The 26,808-nt window shown below is 42.6% G+C and overlaps 1 protein-coding gene across 2 annotated transcripts in view; it reads left to right on the top strand.

The window, feature by feature from the left end:
* LOC310855886 (casein kinase II subunit alpha-like) overlaps positions 1 to 25,094 on the top strand; it is a 26,114-nt gene extending 1,020 nt beyond the window's left edge. For both annotated transcript variants that reach the window (XM_083761052.1, XM_083761053.1), the window contains exons 2-15: positions 4,377 to 4,477; positions 5,877 to 5,953; positions 9,258 to 9,390; positions 10,985 to 11,096; positions 13,225 to 13,326; positions 14,557 to 14,607; positions 14,842 to 14,901; positions 16,937 to 17,020; positions 17,168 to 17,278; positions 17,669 to 17,770; positions 18,063 to 18,163; positions 21,214 to 21,362; positions 22,750 to 22,836; positions 24,496 to 25,094. In XM_083761052.1, the coding sequence (XP_083617178.1) occupies positions 9,290 to 9,390; positions 10,985 to 11,096; positions 13,225 to 13,326; positions 14,557 to 14,607; positions 14,842 to 14,901; positions 16,937 to 17,020; positions 17,168 to 17,278; positions 17,669 to 17,770; positions 18,063 to 18,163; positions 21,214 to 21,362; positions 22,750 to 22,836; positions 24,496 to 24,614 (1,179 nt within the window). In that variant the 5' untranslated portion in view covers positions 4,377 to 4,477; positions 5,877 to 5,953; positions 9,258 to 9,289 and the 3' untranslated portion in view covers positions 24,615 to 25,094. The remainder of the gene's footprint in view (positions 1 to 4,376; positions 4,478 to 5,876; positions 5,954 to 9,257; positions 9,391 to 10,984; positions 11,097 to 13,224; positions 13,327 to 14,556; positions 14,608 to 14,841; positions 14,902 to 16,936; positions 17,021 to 17,167; positions 17,279 to 17,668; positions 17,771 to 18,062; positions 18,164 to 21,213; positions 21,363 to 22,749; positions 22,837 to 24,495) is intronic.
* The last annotated feature ends 1,714 nt before the right edge of the window (positions 25,095 to 26,808 follow it).

The following is a 26,808-nucleotide window of genomic DNA, read 5'->3' as shown; positions in this document are numbered from 1 at the left end:
TTTGGTGCCATTTGTACCCCTGGCTGTCAGTTATACATCCATAGAGGTCCATTTGGTGCCATTTGTACCCCTGGCTGTCAGTTAGACATCCATAGAGGTCCATTTGGTGCTATTTGTACCCCTGGCTGTCAGTTAGACATCCGTAGAGGTCTATTTGGTGCCATTTGTACCCCTGTCCATTAAAAGGTCTTATTTGGACTGTGTTGCTGGTTATTACTATGTATATGGACCATGTTACTGTGGTGCTAATGTAACTCTGAGAGCGTTAGAAAGGTCCATTTGGTACCATTTGTAGAGTTCAGACACCCATAAAGGTCCCTTTGGTACCATTTGTAGAGTTCAGACACCCATAAAGGTCCATTTGGTACCATTTGTAGAGTTAAGACACCCATAAAGGTCCATTTGGTACCATTTGTAGAGTTCAGACACCCATAAAGGTCCATTTTCTTTTAATGTGTGTCATGTGATTTGTTTTAATATTCTTTTGCACAATAGTGCTGTACTGTATATCTGCACGTCTGTAAATGTTATGATGAATTGAGCATGGAGGACCATGGTTTTATCCTCCTGGCAGATTTTGTATTGATCTGAACTTTCATTGAACTGAACCCATTCTACAAACTGATCAATCAATCAATCAATCAATCATATTAGTAAACTTCCCTTCATTTAACACTGAGAAAAAGGGTTCAAATGTTATCAGGCGGGTCCATTTGGTACCGTGTGTAACTAGAGTTGGCATCTGGAGGAACCAGCGCTGCTCTCTGACTGTGACGGTTTAAACACAGTGTGGTGTTAAATTGTCATTAAATATTTTTAAATTAATATTCCCCAGTACTTGCAATCTTGATAATTGCCAATTTTTGGTGAGAATGACCCTGCTATGTGCAGGGGCGCAATAGGGTAGGGGACGGAGGGGTTTCGTCCCCTGCCAGCCTCACATTGGTCCCCCCCAGATGTGTTAGTGGGTCCCCCCTGGCTGGGGGGGTCCCCCCCTGGCTCCAAAGTTATCTTAGGAGTAATACTTTTGAAATCCTGCGTTCATAAACGCGATATATTTTGAAGCATATATTTGATCCACCCCTGTTTAAATCCCAAAATGGTTTGGCCCGTTCTCTCAACTTTCGGAAGTTGGGAGTTGTTACACCGCAATCAGTGACCCAATGTGCTTTGCACTCTGTAATGATTCTAATAATACAGGAACAGAATTCAATAGGACACCACTTTTGGTGTCACGCACCACTTTGGCACCGTCAGACGATCAATAGATGAATGGATTTACTTTATCCTTTTCATGTCAAGGACCCCCAAATGGACACGTATTAGCCTGCGGACCCCCCCCATTTGAAGAGAAGAGAAGGACCCCCATAAGAGAAGATTTATACAGCTCGGACGGACCCTATTTTAACCATTTCTAGCGGTGGGACTCCAATTGATAATCAATGTTAATTAAAAAAACTGAGAGCGTCCACATGACATGCCACAAACTATCATGTAGTTGTACCTCTGGGGGTCCCCGGACCCCACTTTGGGAATTATATTATTATTTTGGGGGATTTGGGGAAAGGAGGAGATCGACGCCACTATTAACTGTCAAGACCAGGTAAGGCGCTGCAGGTTTTTCTTTCCTCTCGAGTTGCATGGGTTGAACTAAACTACATTAAAACATCCTCTCCTGAAAACCTCCCAGGTGTTGTACATTTTATAGGATAGGCTAACTTACAGATCAGATGGTCAGTGAGTTTTGACCTGTTCGAGGCGCTGCTGATAATGTGGTTAAACTTTTACGTTTTGAGACAAATGGGGAGGAGGAGGAATCACAGCCAGGTAATTCATAATAATAACTGTGCCAAAACGCAGTTTTGTATGTACATTGAGTCACTGGAACAACCTCTCTGTAGTTCGACCCCAAACCCTAACCATAACCCCATGTTTGTGGTTAGACCCCCCCATCCCCCCCTCTCCTAGGGTGGTGGGGGGGACGGGGGGGACGGATTTTTCGGCGGCGCCGCTTCGCTAGCGTTCGGTCCGTGTTGCGCCGCTGGCTATGTGGACTACTGGACTTGATGTTTTGATATACAATTACAATACCAGCTGTGTACAAATGGAACCAAATGGACCCTTAACACTACGAGCTACACCCATAGGCGTCTATTTTGGAACTCCCACAAGTAACCCAGAGGGTCCCTGGACCGCACTTTGAAAAACACTACAATAATATGTACTGTATGCAATAGCCCTGGAACATGACTCTCGTATTCATACGAGAGTCATGACGTAACTTCACCCTGGTTTTTGCGAACGCTACATTTACAAATAATTAAAATATATAAACATTCGCATTTCAAATATAAAGTACTCACAAAGTGTCCCACGGGTGTTAGTTAGTAGCAGCGCCAGCGATTAGAATTTGTGCATCCCGCGTTGTTTAATAAAAAGCATTTTTATCCGAGGTGTTATTTTGCCATTGGCTTTCAACTACGCGCCCCTATCGGTCGGGAGGAGGGTGGCACTCGGTGTGTTCGATATAGGCACGCTGACCGCCCTGCCAATACAGACAAATAGGCGACTGCGCTCCCGGTGTGCAACTGTGGATTTCCCAAACGAACCCCGTTTGAAAAAAGTAGCCGGGGAGCTCGGACAAAAAAGCTTTTTATTAAACAACGCGGGACGCAGCAATTCTAATCGCTGGCGCTGCTACTAACTAACACCCGTGGGACACTTTGTGAGTACTTTATATTTGAAATCTGAATGTTTATATATACGGAAATCTTGTAAATGCAGCAAGCGCAAAAAACAGGGCAAAGTTACTGCATGACTGTCATGACAATCATCATGGCAGTCATGTTCCAGGGCTATGTATGCAATAGATACTTTATGCTGTGTGTGTGTGTGTGTGTGTGTGTGTTTCACAATATGATTGAACCTGTGTTAACAGGATCGGTGCCGAACATTAATGCGCGATTCATTCATACTCCTATTTAGCCGAATTAAAGTCGGTTCGGCTCTGTAGAGCCTACAATATGATGTCATTTGAGGTTCGGGGGGGGGGGGGGGGGGGGGGGGGGGGTACCGTCCTAAAATCGGCTCTTCGGTGCTACTGAAAATTTCTGACAAGCTGAAATCATTTCGTCACTACAGCGGTAAAATAGGAGTATGAATCGGCCCATCTTTCAGGCTTCCCTGCCTATGTTTAAAGTTACCTTTGAACAGCCACTGCACCGACCACTGAGTTGGTTAAAGTTACCTTTGAACAGCCACTGCACCGACCGCTGAGTTGGTTAAAGTTACCTTTGAACAGCCTCTGCACCGACCGCTGAGTTGATTGTCATGACAAATTGACAATCCATATTATAATGGTGTAATGCGGGGCACGGTGGCACAGTTGGTAGTGCTGTCACTTCACAGCTAGAAGGTCCTGGGTTCGATTCCCGCTCGGGACGCTGTGGGTGCTGGCGGCGTGTTTCCTCTTCCGCGTCATCAGTGCCCATACCCGAGGCGGGGTTGGCGAAAGGGCCTTTCTGTGTGGAGTTTGCATGTTCTCCCCGTGTCCCCTAGGGTAGGTACCCTCACAAAAACATGCAGTAATCCTGGTCTCTGCCTCCTCCTTGTGGCATTTTATCATGAACATTAGTGAGGACAAATTATATGAAGGTTGGTTGAAAAGTGACATCATCTGCCCTGGCAGCTAAATAAAATACTAAAGGTTGCTCACCTGCCCCTGGCAGCTAAATAAAACACTAAGGGTTGCTCACCTGCCCCTGGCAGCTAAATAAAACACTAAGGGTTGCCCACCTGTCCCTGGCAGCTAAATAAAACACTAAGGGTTGCCCACCTGCCCCTGGCAGCTAAATAAAACACTAAGGGTTGCTCACCTGCCCCTGGCAGCTAAATAAAACACTAAGGGTTGCCCACCTGCCCCTGGCAGCTAAATAAAACACTAAGGGTTGCCCACCTGCCCCTGGCAGCTAAATAAAACACTAAGGGTTGCCCACCTGTCCCTGGCAGCTAAATAAAACACTAAGGGTTGCCCACCTGCCTCCGGCAGCTAAATAAAACACTAAGGGTTACCTACCTGCCCCTGGCAGCTAAATAAAACACTAAGGGTTGCTCACCTGCCCCTGGCAGCTAAATAAAACACTAAGGGTTGCCCACCTGCCCCTGGCAGCTAAATAAAACACTAAGGGTTGCCCACCTGCCCCTGGCAGCTAAATAAAACACTAAGGGTTGCCCACCTGCCCCTGGCAGCTAAATAAAACACTAAGGGTTGCCCACCTGCCCCTGGCAGCTAAATAAAACCCCTGGCAGGTAAATACTGGCTTGTTTTGACCCACCACATCATCCTGTCTAATCATTGTTTTGTTTTGACCCACCAGGTGACCTCATCGTGTGTGACTTGGACTCTAGTGATGACTGTATTGACCCCTGTACCACCTGATCAGTGACCTCACCGCCCGCCCCGCCTTCCTACTGTCAGGTGTGTTTAGACCCCGCCTCCCTACTGTCAGGTGTGTTTAGACCCCGCCTCCCTACTGTCAGGTGTGTTTAGAGGCTGAGATAGCGGTCGACAGTACCTGCACGCTCTGCTTGCGCACTTGTAGGTTGTGTAGTAGGCCACTAGTAGGCCACTAGTAGGCCACTAGTAGGCCACTAGTAGGCCACTAGTAGGCCACTAGTAGGCCACTAGTAGGCCACTAGTAGTAGGCCACTAGTAGGCCACTAGTAGTCCACGTGCAGTCGGTTTTTGCGAAACTTGTCAACATGGTAGAGGTCCATGCCAAACGGTGACTATGCGAAGCTCATGACGATTGGCCAAATGGTGGCGCTATAGCACTCAATTGAAAATGCAAACTTTGAACGTGCATATCTCATGAACCGTTTGACCGTTGGCAATGACACTTTGATACACATATGTGTCTCCTCATGCCGAACAACTTTCGCGTTCGGACATCTGACCTTTTGATCACCCGCCATTTTGAATTATATGAAAAGCAGATCAAATGTATCTCCTCCCAGGATCTTTGATCAAAATGCACAAAAACGTCTACACTTGATCTTTGGACCTATCCGGACAAAGAACACCGCAGTACATTTATTTAATATTGAAAAAATTAAGTTTTTATGAGCCAATGAAAATAGCTGTTTTGTGAAACTTCTTCTTCTGCCCCTAATACCTACATGCAGTGTCATTTAATTATGACACTTTAAAGTATGGTAGAGGGTCATGCCAAATAGCACTGAAACCAGTCTTACTGCAGTAGGCCAAAGGGTGGCGCTATAGCAATGTTGAAACCTTTGAACAGGCATAACTCACGCCTCGTTTGTAACCTTTGAACAGGCATAACTCACGCCTCGTTTGGTCACTTGTTGTTTCCACGTGTTCCTTGACTCATGGGGAACACATCTGTCACTTTGATCTGTAAGATCCGCCCTCAGATTTTCCGCCACTTTGAGCCGTTTAAAAACACTTTATTTTCTGCCTGGATCTTTGAGAGATTTGCGTGAAACGTTCTACACACAATCTATGGACCATTATCTGAAATCCCAGTTGAAGAGAAGTTTGTACGTGAAAAAGAATACAGCAAAACACACTGTAGTAATGGATAATGACATGCCCAAAATGAGGACATACGCTTGTTACCAAAACACTGAATGATGTCACAGTTTACGATGGAATAACTGACTGTTTATGCATAGTCGGTAGAGCTCTGGCCTTTGGAGCACAAGGTCACGGGTTCAAATCCGGGTACGGACCACTCAGCTCGTCAGTCTTATTTGTGCATATTGTTCTCATTGCGTATTGTCGTCTTTCTCGGTCCCGCCTTAGCGCTGCTTGCAGCTATATTTTATTATTATGACATTGTTGTGTTTTCCAGCTCTCCGATCATCTGGGCATCTCGACGGTTTCCTGTCCATAACATCTGTCATTGTCGTCCTGGAGGGAACCTCCAAGGTACAAATATTACATTATTAGCATTTATTATAAAAAAATTAATTCAGAGACATGGCCAGGGGTCCCAGGGGTCCCAGGGGTCCCAGGGGTCCCAGGGGTCCCAGGGGTCCAATTTACAATGTAGGCATTTATCAGACGCTCTTAATCCAGAGCGACTTACATTAAGCAAGAACAAAAAAAGCATGGGAATAGATCACATAAAAACATTTATCAAGAAACATGCGTAAGCTAAGAAAGTAACAGTGGAATGAATATCTATATAATGAAGCTATACATATAAACTATACATCTATACTATACTATGTTATACATATGTACTATGACGTGCTATGACTACATACAATGCAATTATAGTGCTGTCTACATAACATGCTGTATCAGACAAGTCTGTAACAAGTCTGTATCAAATGCTATCTAAGTCTACAGAAATGCTATCTAAGGGGGTGGGGTAAGTGCTATGGGCCATGATGGAGTCTGAAAAGGTGGGTTTTCAGACTACGGCGGAAGATTGGGAGTGATGCTGCAGTTCTGACTGCAATGGGAAGTGCATTCCACAGTTTTGGAGCCAGAAGGGAGAAGAGTTTGGGACGTGTGGAGCGTTGTCCCGGCGTTTTTAGTGAGGGTACTTCCAGCTTCCCTGCGTTGGTTGATCTGAGTGCGCGCGAGGGTTTGTAGGGTTCAATCATACTTGCAAGATATGGGGGAGCCATACCTTTGGTTGCTTTGAATGCCAGCATCAGAGTTTTGTATTCTGTGCGGGCAGCGACCGGGAGCCAGTGGAGGGAGCGGAGCAGGGGGGAGACATGTGAGAATTTTGGCTGGTTGAAGACCAAGCGAGCTGCGGCATTTTGGATCAGCTGGAGAGGCTTAAGTGCACATGCTGGTAGGCCAGTAAGGAGGGAGTTACAATAGTCGAGTTTTGACAAGGCTGTTGTCTGGATTAGTCCTGGATTAGGTCCCCATAACGTTGAGGAGTCTGAGGACCCCTGGCTTAGAAGTCTGATCTCCTGATTGATTGATTTGTCTGACATCCAGAGTCATACTATTAATATTGTTTGTTGTGTAATGTTACACAAGGCTGTAATACACAGCATATCTCTAAATAGCAAATAATGTACAAATGCCTTACATTTAAATTCAAAGAGGGGATGTTAATGGTTAAGTGTTTAATTTAACCTGTAAAAATAAGAATAAGAAGTGTTTAACCTGTAAACCTTAAAGGACAACTTTAGTTTTTTTCAACCAAGGTTCATGTTTTAGGTTGTTATTAGAGAAACTAAAAGGTGAGTGTTAATTTTCTTTCATTTGCTGCTTTCTTTCGTTTTAGGGATTTTAGCTCTTTTTGACAGGGGGGCGGGGGCATTCGAGCATGGGGCTAAATATGTATTTCTTTACCAAATGTCATGTTGATTTATTTATTTATTATTTACTATAGTCCTAATAAACCCCAGGAAATTACATCTGGCCACAGAAGATCACATGATCTATTGAATGTGAAGGTAGCCTACTGGGGGAAGGCTTATACTCTGTGTATAGGCTGAATATGTCAGTTTGACACATTCAATAGATCCTGTGATCTTTTCTGGCCAGATGTAATTTCTTGGGCTTTATTAGGACTATAGTAAATAATAAAAAAATAAATCACCATAATATTTTGTAAAGAATTACATATTTAGCCCCATGCTCGAATGCCCCCGCCCCCCTGTCAAAAACTGCTAAAATCCCCAAAACGAAAGAAAGCAGCAAATGAAAGAAAATTAACACTCACCTTTTAGTTTCTCTAATAACAACCTAAAACATGAACCTTGGTTGAAAAAAACTAAAGTTGTCCTTTAAGGAAATGGCAACCTGTTAATTAATACTATGGTTTATTATTATTATGTCACTGTGCAAAGGTACCTTTTTACCCCTAAAGTTATGCCTGCATGTAACCTGTTAATTAATACTATGGTTTATTAATAATAATTATAATAATAATAGTAATTATTATTATTGCTATGTACACGTGGTACCTTTTTACCCCTAATGTGATGCCTGGAATCAGCTGCGCTATCATGTGACAAAAATCCTTGAGCCTTACCGACAGAACTCGGAAGAAATAAACGCTGGTGTTGTGTTTATGCTACTTTAGTTTGCAAACTCTGTCTTTGTCTTAAGAATTGCACTACACTTACAATCTGAATCGATATTTGAACAATGTCATGGTTTGATAACTGAGCCAATTACCGTAATTTCCGGACTATAAGCCGCGGCTTTTTACCCATGATTTGAACCCTGCGGCTTATACAACGGTGCGGCTAATCTATGGATTTTTACAGCTAACGCAGAGCCATCTCAGGCTCTGAGCTAATGTCGCTGCGGCTTATAGTCCGGTGCGGCTTATAGTCCGGTGCGGCTTATAGTCCGGTGCGGCTTGTATATGGGATTTTCCCTAAATTTGGCTGGTGCGGCTTATATTCAGGTGCGGCTTATAGTCCGGAAATTACGGTATATAAAGACGAATTTAACCGCGACGACGCGCGCTTATTCTTCATCGTCATCATCATCATCGTCACAGCAGCATTTCTTTCAATGGCAATAATAAAGTTACAAAGATTCAATCACATAGCGCTAAACAGCACGTGTGTGCGCAGTTAATACATAGCAGAAGAATGGATTACAAGAGCAATGTCAGAACGCAGCTGTGGTGTGGAGGTGATCGAGCTGAACTGAACTGCGCATGCAGTGACTTGACTGATCCGTGCGACGACGGGTACACTTTATACTTTTAATACTGTTAAGTAAATGATTTTCTTAAAGATGGAGTTCCACAATTTTTGTATTTTTCCAGTTTTTCATGTGTCTATGAGGTGACAGTACTTCATTAGACACCCTGGAGTTGTTTTTATGTGCAATGGTGTATTCACTTTGTATTTAGGGTTTCTTCCTGGAGGCTGAACCCTTGACAGTCAAACGGGCCAATGAAGTAAACAGTAATATAGTGACACCACACTATCAGCCCCTCCCCTAACCCCTCCCCCTTTATCATACAACTACAGCTGTGGGTGCGGCTTCAGTTCAGGTGGATCACCACCCATCACCACCCACCAGGCAAACCAGGCATACTTAATTAACTGGTGGGCGTGTCCACATAAAAGCATGATTTTAACAAATACTGTACACTTTTTGGAAAAGGTTCTTCCCCCTTATATTGTAATAATATCTGATGATCATGTTTTAGGGTGGAAAAAAAATGGTGGCACTCCATCTTTAATAATTGATTCTCTGTTTTGACATTTTATTTGTCTTTGTTTCTTTGTTTCAGGAGATTTAAGAGAGTTGGTCTGCGTGTAGAACATGTCTGGACCCGTTCCAAGTCGCTCCCGAGTTTACCCCGACGTAAACACACAGAGACCCCGGGAGTACTGGGACTACGAATCCCATGTGGTGGAATGGGGGTAAGAGACTACAAATGCTACAGTACTGGGACTACGAATCCCATGTGGTGGAATGGGGGTAAGAGACTACAAATGCTACAGTACTGGGACTACGAATCCCATGTGGTGGAATGGGGGTAAGAGACTACAAATACTACAGTACTGGGACTACGAATCCCATGTGGTGGAATGGGGGTAAGAGACTACAAATACTACAGTACTGGGACTACGAATCCCATGTGGTGGAATGGGGGTAAGAGACTACAAATTCTATCCTACTAAAAGTGTATTGATACCTGCCAACCAGCGCTGCCCGCGTGAACAAAATGTACAGTATACAGTAAATACAGTAAATGTACTGTATTTATAAGGCCCCTGTAGTAAAAGATACTGGATCTGTTCAGAATTCATTGTCTCCCATCTTTCCACAAAATTATAGAAAGTGCTCGATTAGTGGGCTCGATTAGAACGGGACTCGATAAGCCTCATCGATTGACATGAAAAAGGTTGAGCACCGCTGACATAGAAACATGGGTTTAACCCTGTGAGCACCGCTGACATAGAAACATGGGTTTAACCCTGTGAGCACCGCTGACATAGAAACATGGGTTTAACCCTGTGAGCACCACTGACATAGAAACATGGGTTTAACCCTGTGAGCACCGCTGACATAGAAACATGGGCTTTTCAGAAAAGTGTTAGGATTTAGAAGCCTTTTTTTTTAATCGACCTCAGTCCAAAATGTTTTTATTTATTTATATATATATCTTTTTTATCCCACGATTTTGTAACCCATTTTTCACCCCTGTGTCAATCATCTAATGTGATCCTGGGCTCTACACACCCTCCACCAACCTAGTCCCCATATATGGGGGACAAGGGGAGAGCAACCTAGTCCCCATATATGGGGGACAAGGGGAGAGCAACCTAGTCCCCATATATGGGGTACAAGGGGAGACCAACCTAGTCCCCATATATGGGGGACAAGGGGAGACCAACCTAGTCCCCATATATGGGGGACAAGGGGAGACCAACCTAGTCCCCATATATGGGGGACAAGGGGAGACCAACCTAGTCAAGGGGAGAGCAACGGACTTGAACTCATGCTTCCTTCATGCCTGAGTGTCCAAGTTGCTCCTTTACACCTGACAGGGGGGAGTTTCCCTGGTTGGACGTAGCGCGTGGAAGGAACACGTTATTCCAACCAGTTCCTTTCCCCTCCATCAGGCGCCCCGGCTGGCCAGGGGGAGGCAGTATAGAGACCAGTTCCTTTCCCCTCCATCAGGCGCCCCGGCTGGCCAGGGGGAGGCAGTATAGAGACCAGTTCCTTTCCCCTCCATCAGGCGCCCCGGCTGGCCAGGGGGAGGCAGTATAGAGACCAGTTCCTTTCCCCTCCATCAGGCGCCCCGGCTGGCCAGGGGGAGGCAGTATAGAGACCAGTTCCTTTCCCCTCCATCAGGCGCCCCGGCTGGCCAGGGGGAGGCAGTATAGAGACCAGTTCCTTTCCCCTCCATCAGGCGCCCCGGCTGGCCAGGGGGAGGCAGTATAGAGACCAGTGGGTTTGAATGTGTAGCATGGTCCTCGGGTCTAAATGGGTTCATGTGTTTACTTCCAGGAATCAAGACGACTATCAGCTGGTCAGAAAACTAGGAAGAGGAAAATATAGTGAAGTGTTTGAAGCCATTAACATCACCAACAACGAGAAGGTGGTCGTCAAAATACTCAAGGTAACACGCACGCACGCACACGCACGCACACACACACACACACACACACACACACACACACACACACACACACACACAAGTTGAAAAGTATCTTGCCACTAATAAATTGCTGTACGAGTTCCAATCTGGTTTCAGAACATCCCACTCCACTGACACATGCCTCCTCTATTTGAGCGACCACATCAAACACAAGGTGGACGCTGGAAAGTACTGCGGCATGGTCATGCTGGACCTCCAAAAGGCTTTTGACACCGTGAACCACTCCATACTGGTTAACAAGCTTAAAGCTATTGGTTTTGATAGCACATCAGTGAGCTGGATGCAATCCTACCTGGAGGGGAGAGAACAGATGGTGGAGGTGAACGGAACACTGCCCCCCCCCCCCCCCCCTCCCAGTGAGCTGTGGCGTCCAGCAAGGAAGCATACTAGGGCCTTTACTGTTCCTAATATATGTTACGACATGACATCAGCTTGTGACTGCAACTTGTTCCTGTTCGCAGATGACTCAGCACTGCTGGTCTCGGACAGGAACAAACTGCAGGTTGAAAAGACCCTCAGCTCTGAACTCGGTAGAATCTGCACCTGGCTCGCTGATAACAAACTATCCTTACGCCTGGGAAAAACTGAATCCATTCTCTTCGGATCAAATAGTAATCTCAGCAAGGCAGATGGCTTCTTGGTTAGAGTGGGTGACAATGTTATCACACGAAAAGATCAAATTACCTACCTAGGTTCCATCCTGGAGGCCAATCTTTCCGGTGATAAAATGGCCACCAACGTAATCAAAAAAGTCAATCAAAGAACAAGATTCCTTTACAGGATCTCCTCACTGGTAAGCAAAAACACCTTGAAGACCTTAACAGGAGCCCTCGTACAAGGTTTCTTTGACTATGCATCCACCTCTTGGTACCACAGCACCTCAAAGGCCCTTAAAACAAGGCTCCAGACCTCCCAAAACAAACTGGTCAGGCTCCTACTTGGCCTCACCCCCCGAACCCACCTCACCCCTGCCCACTTTGACAGGCTGGGATGGCTTAGGGTCGACGACAGGGTCGACTGGTCTGGAGCATGTCTGAAATACATGTCAGAGCTGAAATTGACATGGTGTAATGTTAGAGTGCACAGAAGACATGTAATTATTAAATAAATGCTTAAACATGTAGCTATAGGTGTAATGTTAGAGACTGCCACTGGCCTGAGGTCAGTCAGTCAGTACAGTAACACACTGAAGTCAACCTGCCACTGGCCTGAGGTCAGTCAGTCAGTACAGTAACACACTGAAGTCAACCTGCCACTGGCCTGGGGTCAGTCAGTCAGTACAGTAACACACTGAAGTCAACCTGCCACTGGCCTGGGGTCAGTCAGGGTCTTGTCCACAAGATTCGATACACCACCAAGATACCCATGTACCTGTCTAAATACTTCCTTAATGTAAACAAAGTCCACACCCACAACACCAGAGGGAGTGCAACAAACCATGTACAACCCAGATTCGGCACAAACAAGGGACTAAATTATTTTCGCTCCTATGCCACCAAAATGTGGAACGCCCTACCAACAGTCATTAAGACATGTGAATCCCTTGACTCCTTCAAAACCGCTCTCAAAGGGCACCTACGGATGGCTGCAATTCGAAACTGGCCTCTGTAAAATCTGAATCCCCCTACCCCCCCCCCCCCCCATTTCCCCTCACTGTATATGTATCTTTTCCCTTTTTGCTTCCTATATGATGAATTCCTGTTCTGTTCTTTAGCTACATAGAAATGTCTATTTGTAGGTCTCTAAATGTTTTGATGAATTGAACAATGTGGACCCTGTTGTAAACAAGTGTAATGCTTAAATGGGTTGTCCACTCACAGTTATCAGTCTTTGTATTGAGTTTGTGCTTGAAATGTACTGTAAATTCTGCAAACTGTTAATAAATATTTCAATCAATCAATAAAAAATAAAACACACACACACACAGGGGGCGGGCAACCGTCTATTTTTATTTTTTTATAAATTGCCTTGTGCTTTCTTTTGTCATTGATAACATTGTCTCTCTGTGTGTGTGTGTGTGTGTGTGTGTGTGTGTGTGCGTGTGCGTGTGCGTGTGTGTTTGTGCGTGTGCGTGCGTGTCTGTCCACAGCCGGTGAAAAAAAAGAAAATCAAGCGAGAGATCAAAATTCTGGAGAACTTGAGAGGAGGTCCGAATATCATCTCTCTGTTAGACATCGTTAAAGATCCTGTGGTGAGTTTAATTAATGTTAGATATCGTTAAGTATCCTGTGGTGAGTTTAATTAATGTTAGATATCGTATAAGTATCCTGTGGTGAGTTTAATTAATGTTAGACATCGTATAAGTATCCTGTGGTGAGTTTAATTACTGTTAGATATCGTTAAGTATCCTGTGGTGAGTTTAATTACTGTTAGATATCGTTAAGTATCCTGTGGTGAGTTTAATTAATGTTAGACATCGTATAAGTATCCTGTGGTGAGTTTAATTAATGTTAGACATCGTTAAGTATCCTGTGGTGAGTTTAATTAATGTTAGACATCGTATAAGTATCCTGTGGTGAGTTTAATTACTGTTAGATATCGTTAACACATTGAGTACGCCGACTGCCTTCAAAATATAGGCTATAGAATACCGGAGGTGTCTGATCGCTTTTACTTTGAAAGCCATGAACCGGAAACACTTTCCTAAAAAAGTTGACTTTACAAAGTGACCTCAACATCCCCGATCATCTTAATATATTGTTTTACGTTCCAAAAAGCGTTCATATTTTGCGGGAGAGACGGATGAGGAGCAGAAAATAAGCGCCAGCATATCGCTCTATTCATCACCACGGAGAGCGCCCTGGATTAGGAGCTACGAGTCATTCTTTCCGTCTCGCTAACGTGGGAGTCAATGACAAGCTAATAGTTGCACTGAGCGTTAGCATACGGCAAGCGAAAAGCGAAATGCCAAAAAAATAAATAGGAAAAATTCTGAATATTAATATCTCGCCCCGCATCGCTGGGATGTCGCTAGGACGTCCTCACACGTCCTTAGAACTCTACTCTACTCTATCCTATGACGTTCTCAGGCGTCCTACGTGCTGTAAGTGTTAAGTATCCTGTGGTGAGTTTAATTAATGTTAGATATCGTTAAGTATCCTGTGGTGAGTTTAATTAATGTTAGATATCGTTAAGTATCCTGTGGTGAGTTTAATTAATGTTAGATATCGTTAAGTATCCTGTTTTGCTCATTCCAGGAATGTCCGATCCTTACAATCTATACCTGGTTGTAAAGCGGACCAATCAACGATTAAAACGATATAAAATACAATACCGATGGAACAACATGATTTCTCTGTATTAAAACGATATAAAATACAATACCGATTGAACAACATGAACACATGATTCCTCTGTATTAAAACGATATAAAATACAATACCGATTGAACAACATGAACACATGATTCCTCTGTTTTCAGTCCAGAACTCCAGCTCTGGTTTTTGAACATGTCAACAATACAGACTTCAAGGTATGATCCTTCTGTTGCTTCTTCTCAACGTCACCTTTTGAACTACATCTATTGTGAACTACATTTAATTGTGAACTACATTTATTGTGAACTACATTTATTGTGAACTACATTTGTTGTGAACTACATTTGTTGTGAACTACATTTAATTGTGAACTGCATTTATTGTGAACTACATTTGTTGTGAACCACATTTAAATTGATATCTGACTGTTTGTGATGTTTTTTCCACAGCAATTGTATCAAACCCTTTCTGACTTTGACATACGGTTCTACATGTATGAAATCTTGAAGGTAAGAACCGATGATTGTATCTGTATTACTGTAAATGTTATCTTCCATTACTGTATTACTATGTGATAAAATGGTTGTAGCTGTATTACTATGTGGAAAATTTAAACGGGGGGACGTATGTATGTATAATGTATGTCGGTGTTAGTCTCCCCGGCACGTTAAAATGACCACCGCTGAAGTGCCCTTTGAGCAAGGCATTAAACCCCTACCATGACATGTTCTATGAGCAGGGCCTGGCTGTAAACAAGCATCTCCAGCTTGTTTACTGTCCACTTCCCTGGGTAAACAAAGAGCGTTGCTTTGCTTTGCTAGTAGACTAGTTATATCCTCTAACTCAGTGGTAACCAACCTTTTCAAGCCCAAGAGCCCATTTTATTCCCAATTGTAAGCCAAGATCTACCACTAAAACGTGTTAGAAAAAACACTTGTTTTTTTGCTATTTCTGACAGGCTCAATGCATGTGCACACATCCACACAAAGACTAAAGCTTAAATTAGAATAAAAACTTATAGTAAGTTATATTATCAATGTCAAATAATATTAAGACAAATGTATTAGAAATAAAAAAATATTAGGACAAAAATACAAATAAACTTCTTTGTTGAGTTTTTTTTAAATAAAACAAAATGCAAAGGACATGAATTGCTTTTACAGCACAAAATTTTGTTTCTCATTTCAATGAATATTCACATTGGCATGTTCAAATGACATAGGCATAACATGACCATATATATTTGCACAGATATGGTGACATACTCTCAGGGTCAGCCCACCTTTAATGAGACTGCGTTTTGAAATCTGGTTCATATTTAGTGATTGCCAGTCTGAGGGTGTCATTAAGATGTGAGTCAGTCATACGAGTTCATGATTGCATCCCCGACACGTTGAATACTAAACTTATTTGTAAAGTTCGAACGCCAACTTTTAACCAAACGTGGGAGAAACACTGCACGGCTGCACGCACAAATAAAGAGTGCACTCGCGCACGCACATGACGGATTATTATCGATCAAAACAATCCTTAGCGTCGCTTACAAAAGCATGTGTTGCACAGCATGAATGATAAGTAATCACCGACCTGGCTGGATAAATATCAGTGGTCCATATCCATTGTGTGACCTGCTTAACGAGCAACGGTAGGCAGCCGAGTAAGTTAACAGCTAATAGTAAATTAATAGTCTACTGTAGCTGTTTGTCAGATGTTCTGTCTGAAGTAGTCAAAGCCAAGGAGAATGTTACAATTTAATTCACAATCGAGCATCTTGCCCTGCATCGAATATCACATGATAGAACAGCAGGATAAAAACGGATAGTCTGTCTATCATCCATGAGCTAAGCGTCAAGCCCTGTCTAGGACCCACTTCCTTCAAAACTGTGGCTTTCTTGTTCCAATAGTTAGAACTCTCACTGTGTCATGTTTTGACAGCGGCACTAAACATTTTGACACTTTGTCATAGTGATATTTATCCAGCCAGATCAGTGATTACTTATCATTCATGCTGTGCAACACATGCTTTTGTAAGCGACGCTAAGGATTGTTTTGATCGATAATAATCCGTCATGTGCGTGTGCGAGTGCACTCTTTATTTGTGCGTGCAGCCGTGCACAGTGTTTCTCCCACGTTTGGTTAAGTTAAAAGTTGGCGTTCGAACTTCACAAATAAGTTTAGTATTCAACGTGTCGCTATATCATGCTGTGTTCACTCTGACGCTCTGTGCTAGTGTGCTGCCTGCGAGGGGAACAACAGACACACAGCACATGAGCACAGAGTGCTAAAAGGGGGAGGGCCGAGGGCGGTGCGGTGGAAGCAAGGGGAACAGATCTTCAAGCTAAAATGCATCGAGCCGCTACACGTTGTTAGCTTGTAGATCTGCTCTTTTTTGCGAACGACATTCTGCTGTGTATTGGCAGTGTATTGGCTGCCCGTCAGTCTGACACTTCGGGATCGACTTGAAAGGTTCCCGCGAGCTACTGGTAGCTCGCGAACCCCTGGTTGGTTACCCCTGCTCTAACTAGTTGTTTAATGTTGTTCCAGGCGTTGGATTACTGCCACAGTATGGGGATCATGCACAGAGACGTCAAACCACACAATGTTATGATCGACCATGAACACAGAAAGGTACCTGTCTGTCTGTCTGTCTGTCTGTCTGTCTGTCTGTCTGTCTGTCTGTCTGTCTGTCTGTCTGTCTGTCTGTCTGTCTGTCTGTCTGCCTGCCTGTCGTTAATGTTTCAGCTGCGTCTCATTGAAGTGTCGTTAATGTTTCAGCTGCGTCTCATCGACTGGGGCCTGGCGGAGTTTTACCATCCCAACCAGGAATACAACGTCCGAGTGGCTTCACGCTACTTCAAAGGACCGGAACTACTGGTGGACTACCAGGTGAGTGCACACACACACACACGCACACACACGCACGCACACACACGCACATGCACGCACACACACACACTAATAGTTGTATATATTTCTCCAGATGTACGACTGCTCTCTGGACATGTGGAGTTTATTATTATCCCATTCTGACCTGAGATCAGATTCTAAAAAATGTCTTCTACATCCTGACAGTTTCCTGAAAAAGCTATGTTTCTATGTCAGTCGTTCTTCGATTTTTCTAAAATAGCAGATCTATGAGCTTGTAGATCTGCTATTTTTCAATAGCTAAAGCATAACATAATGCTAACACCAAAAGGGCTTCCCACTTCCCGCCCAAAATGGGTTATAGTAGTAGTATTATTAGTAGTATTATAATATTTGTGTATATTTCCCCAGATGTACGACTACTCTCTGGACATGTGGAGTTTGGGCTGCATGCTGGCTAGCATGATCTTCAGGAAGGAGCCTTTCTTCCACGGACACGACAACTATGATCAGGTAATATACTGCCCCCTGCTGGCCTGGTGGACACGACAACTATGATCAGGTAATATACTGCCCCCTGCTGGCCTGGTGGACACAACAACTATGATCAGGTAATATACTGCCCCCTGCTGGCCTGGTGGACACAACAACTATGATCAGGTAATATACTGCCCCCTGCTGGCCTGGTGGACACAACAACTATGATCAGGTAATATACTGCCCCCTGCTGGCAATGTGTTGCAGCTGGTCAGAATCGCTAAGGTCCTTTAAGAACATATAGTTAATGATTCTCAATGTGTTTCAGCTGGTCAGAATCGCTAAGGTCCTGGGAACAGAGGACCTTTACGACTACATAGACAAGTACAACATCGAGTTAGATCCTCGATTCAACGACATCCTGGGAAGGTAAGGGTCTATGAATCTAATGACCTCTGACCTCACTGAAGGGTCTATGGATCTAATGACCTCACTGAAGGGTCTATGAATCTAATGACCTCTGACCTCACTGAAGGTTCTATGAATCTAATGTCTTCACTGAAGGTTCTATGAATCTAAAGACCTCTGACCTCACTGAAGGGTCTATGAATCTAATGACCTCTGACCTCACTGAAGGGTCTATGAATCTAATGACCTCTGACCTCACTGAAGGGTCTATGAATCTAATGACCTGTAAATGTTATCTCCCAGATACTCTGTTAACAGAAGGTGTAAATGTGTTAACAGAAGGTGTAAATGTGTTAACAGAAGGTGTAAATGTGTCAACAGAAGGTGTAAATGTGTTAACAGAAGGTGTAAATGTGTTAACAGAAGGTGTAAATGTGTTAACAGAAGGTGTAAATGTGTTAACAGAAGGTGTAAATGTGTCAACAGAAGGTGTAAATGTGTTAACAGAAGGTGTAAATGTGTCAACAGAAGGTGTAAATGTGTCAACAGAAGGTGTAAATGTGTCAACAGAAGGTGTAAATGTGTTAACAGAAGGTGTAAATGTGTTAACAGAAGGTGTAAATGTGTTAACAGAAGGTGTAAATGTGTTAACAGAAGGTGTAAATGTGTCAACAGAAGGTGTAAATGTGTCAACAGAAGGTGTAAATGTGTCAACAGAAGGTGTAAATGTGTTAACAGAAGGTGTAAATGTGTTAACAGAAGGTGTAAATGTGTTAACAGAAGGTGTAAATGTGTTAACAGAAGGTGTAAATGTGTTAACAGAAGGTGTAAATGTGTTAACAGAAGGTGTAAATGTGTTAACAGAAGGTGTAAATGTGTTAACAGAAGGTGTAAATGTGTTAACAGAAGGTGTAAATGTGTTAACAGAAGGTGTAAATGTGTTAACAGAAGGTGTAAATGTGTTAACAGAAGGTGTAAATGTGTTAACAGAAGGTGTAAATGTGTTAACAGAAGGTGTAAATGTGTTAACAGAAGGTGTAAATGTGTTAACAGAAGGTGTAAATGTGTCAACAGAAGGTGTAAATGTGTCAACAGAAGGTGTAAATGTGTCAACAGAAGGTGTAAATGTGTCAACAGAAGGTGTAAATGTGTTAACAGAAGGTGTAAATGTGTTAACAGAAGGTGTAAATGTGTTAACAGAAGGTGTAAATGTGTTAACAGAAGGTGTAAATGTGTCAACAGAAGGTGTAAATGTGTTAACAGAAGGTGTAAATGTGTCAACAGAAGGTGTAAATGTGTCAACAGAAGGTGTAAATGTGTCAACAGAAGGTGTAAATGTGTTAACAGAAGGTGTAAATGTGTTAACAGAAGGTGTAAATGTGTTAACAGAAGGTGTAAATGTGTTAACAGAAGGTGTAAATGTGTTAACAGAAGGTGTAAATGTGTTAACAGAAGGTGTAAATGTGTTAACAGAAGGTGTAAATGTGTTAACAGAAGGTGTAAATGTGTTAACAGAAGGTGTAAATGTGTTAACAGAAGGTGTAAATGTGTCAACAGAAGGTGTAAATGTGTTAACAGAAGGTGTAAATGTGTTAACAGAAGGTGTAAATGTGTCAACAGAAGGTGTAAATGTGTTAACAGAAGGTGTAAATGTGTTAACAGAAGGTGTAAATGTGTTAACAGAAGGTGTAAATGTGTTAACAGAAGGTGTAAATGTGTTAACAGAAGGTGTAAATGTGTTAACAGAAGGTGTAAATGTGTTAACAGAAGGTGTAAATGTGTTAACAGAAGGTGTAAATGTGTTAACAGAAGGTGTAAATGTGTTAACAGAAGGTGTAAATGTGTTAACAGAAGGTGTAAATGTGTCAACAGAAGGTGTAAATGTGTCAACAGAAGGTGTAAATGTGTCAACAGAAGGTGTAAATGTGTCAACAGAAGGTGTAAATGTGTCAACAGAAGGTGTAAATGTGTCAACAGAAGGTGTAAATGTGTCAACAGAAGGTGTAAATGTGTCAACAGAAGGTGTAAATGTGTTAACAGAAGGTGTAAATGTGTTAACAGAAGGTGTAAATGTGTTAACAGAAGGTGTAAATGTGTTAACAGAAGGTGTAAATGTGTTAACAGAAGGTGTAAATGTGTTAACAGAAGGTGTAAATGTGTTAACAGAAGGTGTAAATGTGTTAACAGAAGGTGTAAATGTGTTAACAGAAGGTGTAAATGTGTTAACAGAAGGTGTAAATGTGTCAACAGAAGGTGTAAATGTGTCAACAGAAGGTGTAAATGTGTCAACAGAAGGTGTAAATGTGTTAACAGAAGGTGTAAATGTGTTAACAGAAGGTGTAAATGTGTTAACAGAAGGTGTAAATGTGTTAACAGAAGGTGTAAATGTGTTAACAGAAGGTGTAAATGTGTTAACAGAAGGTGTAAATGTGTTAACAGAAGGTGTAAATGTGTTAACAGAAGGTGTAAATGTGTCAACAGAAGGTGTAAATGTGTCAACAGAAGGTGTAAATGTGTCAACAGAAGGTGTAAATGTGTCAACAGAAGGTGTAAATGTGTCAACAGAAGGTGTAAATGTGTCAACAGAAGGTGTAAATGTGTCAACAGAAGGTGTAAATGTGTCAACAGAAGGTGTAAATGTGTCAACAGAAGGTGTAAATGTGTTAACAGAAGGTGTAAATGTGTCAACAGAAGGTGTAAATGTGTCAACAGAAGGTGTAAATGTGTCAACAGAAGGTGTAAATGTGTCAACAGAAGGTGTAAATGTGTTAACAGAAGGTGTAAATGTGTCAACAGAAGGTGTAAATGTGTCAACAGAAGGTGTAAATGTGTCAACAGAAGGTGTAAATGTGTCAACAGAAGGTGTAAATGTGTCAACAGAAGGTGTAAATGTGTCAACAGAAGGTGTAAATGTGTCAACAGAAGGTGTAAATGTGTCAACAGAAGGTGTAAATGTGTCAACAGAAGGTGTAAATGTGTCAACAGAAGGTGTAAATGTGTCAACAGAAGGTGTAAATGTGTCAACAGAAGGTGTAAATGTGTTAACAGAAGGTGTAAATGTTATCTCCCAGACACTCCAGGAAGCGATGGGAACGGTTCGTCCACAGTGAGAACCAACACCTGGTCAGTACCGAGGCGCTGGACTTCCTGGACAAACTGCTGCGTTACGACCATCAGGCCCGACTGACCGCCAGAGAGGCCATGGACCACCCCTACTTCTGTATGCTAAGTATATGTTAATTATATGTTAATTATTATATATCTGACCGCCAGAGAGGCCATGGACCACCCCTACTTCTGTATGCTAATTATATGTTAATTATTATATATCTGACCGCCAGAGAGGCCATGGACCACCCCTACTTCTGTATGCTAATTATATGTTAATTATTATATATCTGACCGCCAGAGAGGCCATGGACCACCCCTACTTCTGTATGCTAAGTATATGTTAATTATATGTTAATTATTATATATCTGACGGCGGGGTCCCCCAGATATAAATGGCATTAAATGGGGGTCAGTAGCCTCTGCATGTCAAACTGGGCATCCTTTTCAAATGTAGTCTCGCGCGTGCGGACTCGGCCCCCAGCCTGGTACCCTAGTCAAAATATGGCCCTTGAGGAAAACTAATTATAATAATAATAATAATAATAAAACTTTATTTGTATAGCACCTTTCATGACATGAAATGCAGCTCAAAGTGCTTTACAGAACAATGGAGAATAAACGAAAAGCAAGGCAACGACATTAAAAAACAAGCAGTAATGCAGTACAGTGAGGACATGAAAAATAAAAAATAAAAGATCAATTAAAAGCAATGTTGTAGAAGTGGGTCTTGAGCTGAGCTTTAAAAATGTCTACAGAGGCTGCCTGACGAAGGTACAGTGGGAGCTTGTTCCATGCCGACGGCCCGTAGAAGCAAAAAGCTGCTTCCCTGTATTTTTTAGTTGCCATTTCTTTAGGCAAAGCGAGCAGGCCAGCAGTGGAAGACCTTAGGGGGGCGGTTTGGGACATATTTAGGCAGGCAGTCATGTAGGTAGGAAGGTGCGAGACCATTGAGAGCTTTATAGACAAGTAAAATAATTTTAAAATCAATCCTAAATTGGGGGAACCCTGGTGTACATGCACAGTGTGAAACGAACCAGGACCTTCTAGCTGTGAGGGGACGGCGCTACCCACTGCGCCACCGTGCGCCGATAAATATTAACTATTCATATTAACGGTCTCCTCCAGTTCCCATCGTTAAGGATAATTAATAACTATGTATATTAACTGTCTCCTCCAGTTCCCATTCTGACCTGAGATCAGATTCTAAAAATGTCTTCTACATCCTGACAGTTTTCTGAAAAAGCTATGTTTCTATGTCAGTGGTTCTTCGATTTTTCAAAAATAGCAGACCTACAAGCTCGTAGCTTGTAGGTCTGCTGTTTTTCAATAGCTAAAGCATAGCATGATGCTAACACCAAAAGGGGTTCCCGCCCAGAATGGATTAAGGATCGTTAATGATAATTAATAACTATGTATATTAACTGTCTCCTCCAGTTCCCATCGTTAAGGATCGTTAATGATAATTAATAACTATGTATATGAACGGTCTCCTCCAGTTCCCATCGTGAAGGATCAGGGCAGAGGAGCCACGCCAGGAGGAATGGCAGCCAACACACCTGTCAGCTCATCTAGTATGATGGCAGGTATGGAAATACACCTGATAACTACTATGAGCTTAGAGCATGTCTACAAGCTCACCATGTCCATCCATCCATCCATCCATCCATCTTCAACCGCTTATCCGTAGTCGGGTCGCGGGGGCAACAGCTCCACCAGAGAGCTCCAGACTTCCGTCTCCAGAGCAACATTAGTGACTTCCTCCTGGGGGATCCCGAGACGTTCCAAGGCCATAGAGTCGATGTGTTTCCTCCATCTGGTCCTTGGTCTGCCCCGGGGTCTCCTCCCAGTGGAGTCTCGCGTTGCCAGACTGTTTCCTCTCGCAATTTCCAAATGCTTCCGTCATACAGTCTGGAGCGACAGAAGCTCTGATCATGAATAAAATATAAATGCTTCCGTCATACAGTCTGGAGCGACGGAAGCTCTGATCATGAGTAAAATATAAATGCTTCCGTTGTACAGTCTGGAGCAACGGAAGCTCTGATCATGAGTAAAATATAAATGCTTCCATCGTACATTCTGGAGCAACGGAAGCTCTGATCATGAGTAAAATATAAATGCTTCCGTCGTACAGTCTGGAGCAACGGAAGCTCTGATCATGAGTAAAATATAAATGCTTCCGTCGTACAGTCTGGAGCAACGGAAGCTCTGATCATGAGTAAAATATAAATGCTTCCGTCGTACAGTCTGGAGCAACGGAAGCTCTGATCACGAGTAAAATATAAATGCTTCCGTCATACAGTCTGGAGCAACGGAAGCTCTGATCATGAGTAAAATATAAATGCTTCCGTCATACAGTCTGGAGCAACGGAAGCTCTGATCATGAGTAAAATATAAATGCTTCCGTCGTACAGTCTGGAGCAACGGAAGCTCTGATCACGAGTAAAATATAAATGCTTCCGTCATACAGTCTGGAGCAACGGAAGCTCTGATCACGAGTAAAATATAAATGCTTCTGTCATACAGTCTGGAAGCTCTGATCATGAGTAAAATATAAATGCTTCCGTCATACAGTCTGGAGCAACGGAAGCTCTGATCATGAGTAAAATATAAATGCTTCCGTCGTACAGTCTGGAGCAACGGAAGCTCTGATCATGAGTAAAATATAAATGCTTCCGTCATACAGTCTGGAGCAACGGAAGCTCTGATCATGAGTAAAATATAAATGCTTCCGTCGTACAGTCTGGAGCAACGGAAGCTCTGATCATGAGTAAAATATAAATGCTTCCGTCGTACAGTCTGGAGCAATGGAAGCTCTGATCATATAAATGCTTCCTTCGTACAGTCTGGAGCAACGGAAGCTCTGATCATATAAATGCTTCCTTCGTACAGTCTGGAGCAACGGAAGCTCTGATCATGAGTAAAATATAAATGCTTCCGTCGTACAGTCTGGAGCAACGGAAGCTCTGATCATGAGTAAAATATAAATGCTTCCGTCGTACAGTCTGGAGCAACGGAAGCTCTGATCATGAGTAAAATATAAATGCTTCCGTCATACAGTCTGGAGCAACGGAAGCTCTGATCATGAGTAAAATATAAATGCTTCCGTCGTACAGTCTGGAGCAACGGTAGCTCTGATCATGAGCAAAATATAAATGTATTTGGTTTTTCTCCAGGAATCATGTCCATATTTGGTCATAGTTTTACTAAACATCCATATTTGGTCATATTGTGTTTTTTTGCAGGCATCACGTCCATGTCGTCGACACAGCCTCTAGCCAACATGGCCGCCGGCTCGCCCGTCATCTCCGCCCCCAGCGCTCTGGCACCGCAAGTCCCAGCAGCCACTGGGGCACAACCCTAAGCCCCGCCCCCTCCCTCCCTCCCTGTGTGTGGCCACGCCTCCATGTGGCCACGCCCCCCCCCCCACGGCTCTCCTTTTTATTACGTTAAAGATAACCAACGAAGAAGAAGAAGAAGAAGAAGAATTGCTTTTCATGTTCAGTTTCTATTTTCAGAAGAAATCTTTTGGACTCGACAGAAATGTTTAGTTAATTGATTGATATTCACATTCTCGTCGTATCAATCAATTAATTATGGACGTCGTCGTCGTCAGGATTTATGAGTTAATTTGGGTGTGTTTACCTTTTCACCATCCAGAGTCTCTAGGAGAAATAAATAAGTAAATATCCATGAAGAGACCTTTTCACCATCCAGAGTCTCTAGATCTAATAACCATGTAGAGACCTTTTCACCAGGCCAGAGTCTCTAGATCTAATAACCATGTAGACATGAACAGAATGGAGAAGAATAAAATTTATTTTGTATGTTCCAAATAAGACCAGTCTCTGCTTCAAGCTGTTTCTTTATTTGTGTGTTTGTTTGTTTGTTTTGGGGGGGGGGGGAATTAGGAATCCTGCTGGTCGTAACATACACTGTAACAATCCTAATATCTTGTGCTGTTTACGGGAACGCAGTTTATACAATCCTAATATCTCAGATTCTTGTTTTAGGCTCAAAACTAGCTAGATTTGCGCCTCATTTCTCTAAACGATATGATCCTCGGGTACAAAATGTATATTTGGGGTGAATTAAATGACAATCACTGCAGCAACACACACATGTATCTGATCCTGATTGGTCAACACAAACATGGATCTGATCCTGATTGGTCAACACACACATGGATCTGATCCTGATTGGTGAGCGACTCCGTTCTATCGTTCTATTCGAAGCAGAACACTTTGTTTCCGCTCTGCGATAGAAGCAACGTTGGTACTGCTAAGTCCCCCGTTCTGATGCAACATCTCATTAAGCACAAACTAGAATGAAAGTTAACTAGGTCTAGTTACTAGTTAACTACGTCTAGTTGCTAACTTACTACTAGTTACTAGTTAACTAGGTCTAGTTACTACTAGTTACTAGTTAACTAGGTCTAGTTGTGTAAAAGTCACGTCCCACTGCTTGTGGTAGCACTTATATTACACGCCAAGTACTTTTATGTATATTTATATACGTAAATGGTGGCTCCTGCTGGTATGTACTGTATTTACAACAGATACTCCAAAAATACAATTATTCACAAACCACTTTACTATGTAGTCATTTATCAGACGCTCTTACAGTAAGCAAGAACAACACATGGCAATACATTGTATACATACAGATATCATGAATAAGAACAGTGGAATATCAATATAATGGAACTATGCGTATACACTAAATGAGAAAAAGAGGTTGCGCATCAGCAATGGATTTCAGTGGAGTGCCAGACCCAAATCAAGTATACATCAAAAAATAGGAATAAAAAATTCCAAAAAGGTAGCACATCCAAAAATTAAACAAGCGGGGGACAAGGTACTCACATTTCCATTTCTTTATTGGCAAACACCAAGTAAGTTACGCTGACGCGTTTCGGCTATGCAGCCTTCTGCTGCATATGCGTATACACTATATGTACTCTGTCTGTACCCTTTACATTTCAGCCTATTCAATTATTCAATCAATCAATCAATCAAAACGTCACACGACGACTAGCTTTGGAGGTTAAACATGAACAATGTTAAATGTAGTCTGCAATGTGCCGGTGTCACCACAAGGTGGCAGCAAAGCCTATATATTTCTTATATACCGGTAGTTGAAATTGTCTGCAGGGAAATATCAACAGACAATTATAATTCCAGAGGACACTGTACATAGCCAGCCTGTCTGATTTATGGCCATGTTAAGAACCGATCTCCAAGGTCTAAACGCGCTAGATTGTGATGCATTATAGACTTCTGTGGGCTTGTAGATTGAATGGCTAATTAATTGGTGTGCAAACTATTGATTGATTGAGGAATTGTCCAGTAATAATGTAATTTTTGAAGAAAAAAAAACTCAGCTGATTTTGCATCTTCAATATATCCTGACTAACAGAACAAAGGTTGCCTGGAATTGTCTGAGGGGAAGTTTAGAAAATGGCCTGTACAGTATGACTGTACAGTATAAGGCCACCATAGGCTACCTTTGAGTAGCATGTGACATGTACAGTATACTGTACATTAAGGCCACCATAG

The sequence above is a fragment of the Protomyctophum parallelum genome (assembly GCF_964188405.1).
Source record: "Protomyctophum parallelum genome assembly, chromosome: 3".
In the NCBI taxonomy this organism is placed as follows: Eukaryota; Metazoa; Chordata; class Actinopteri; order Myctophiformes; family Myctophidae; genus Protomyctophum; species Protomyctophum parallelum.
The sequence above is the reverse complement of the archived record's forward strand: the minus strand, read 5'-3'. Positions and strand labels throughout refer to the sequence as shown.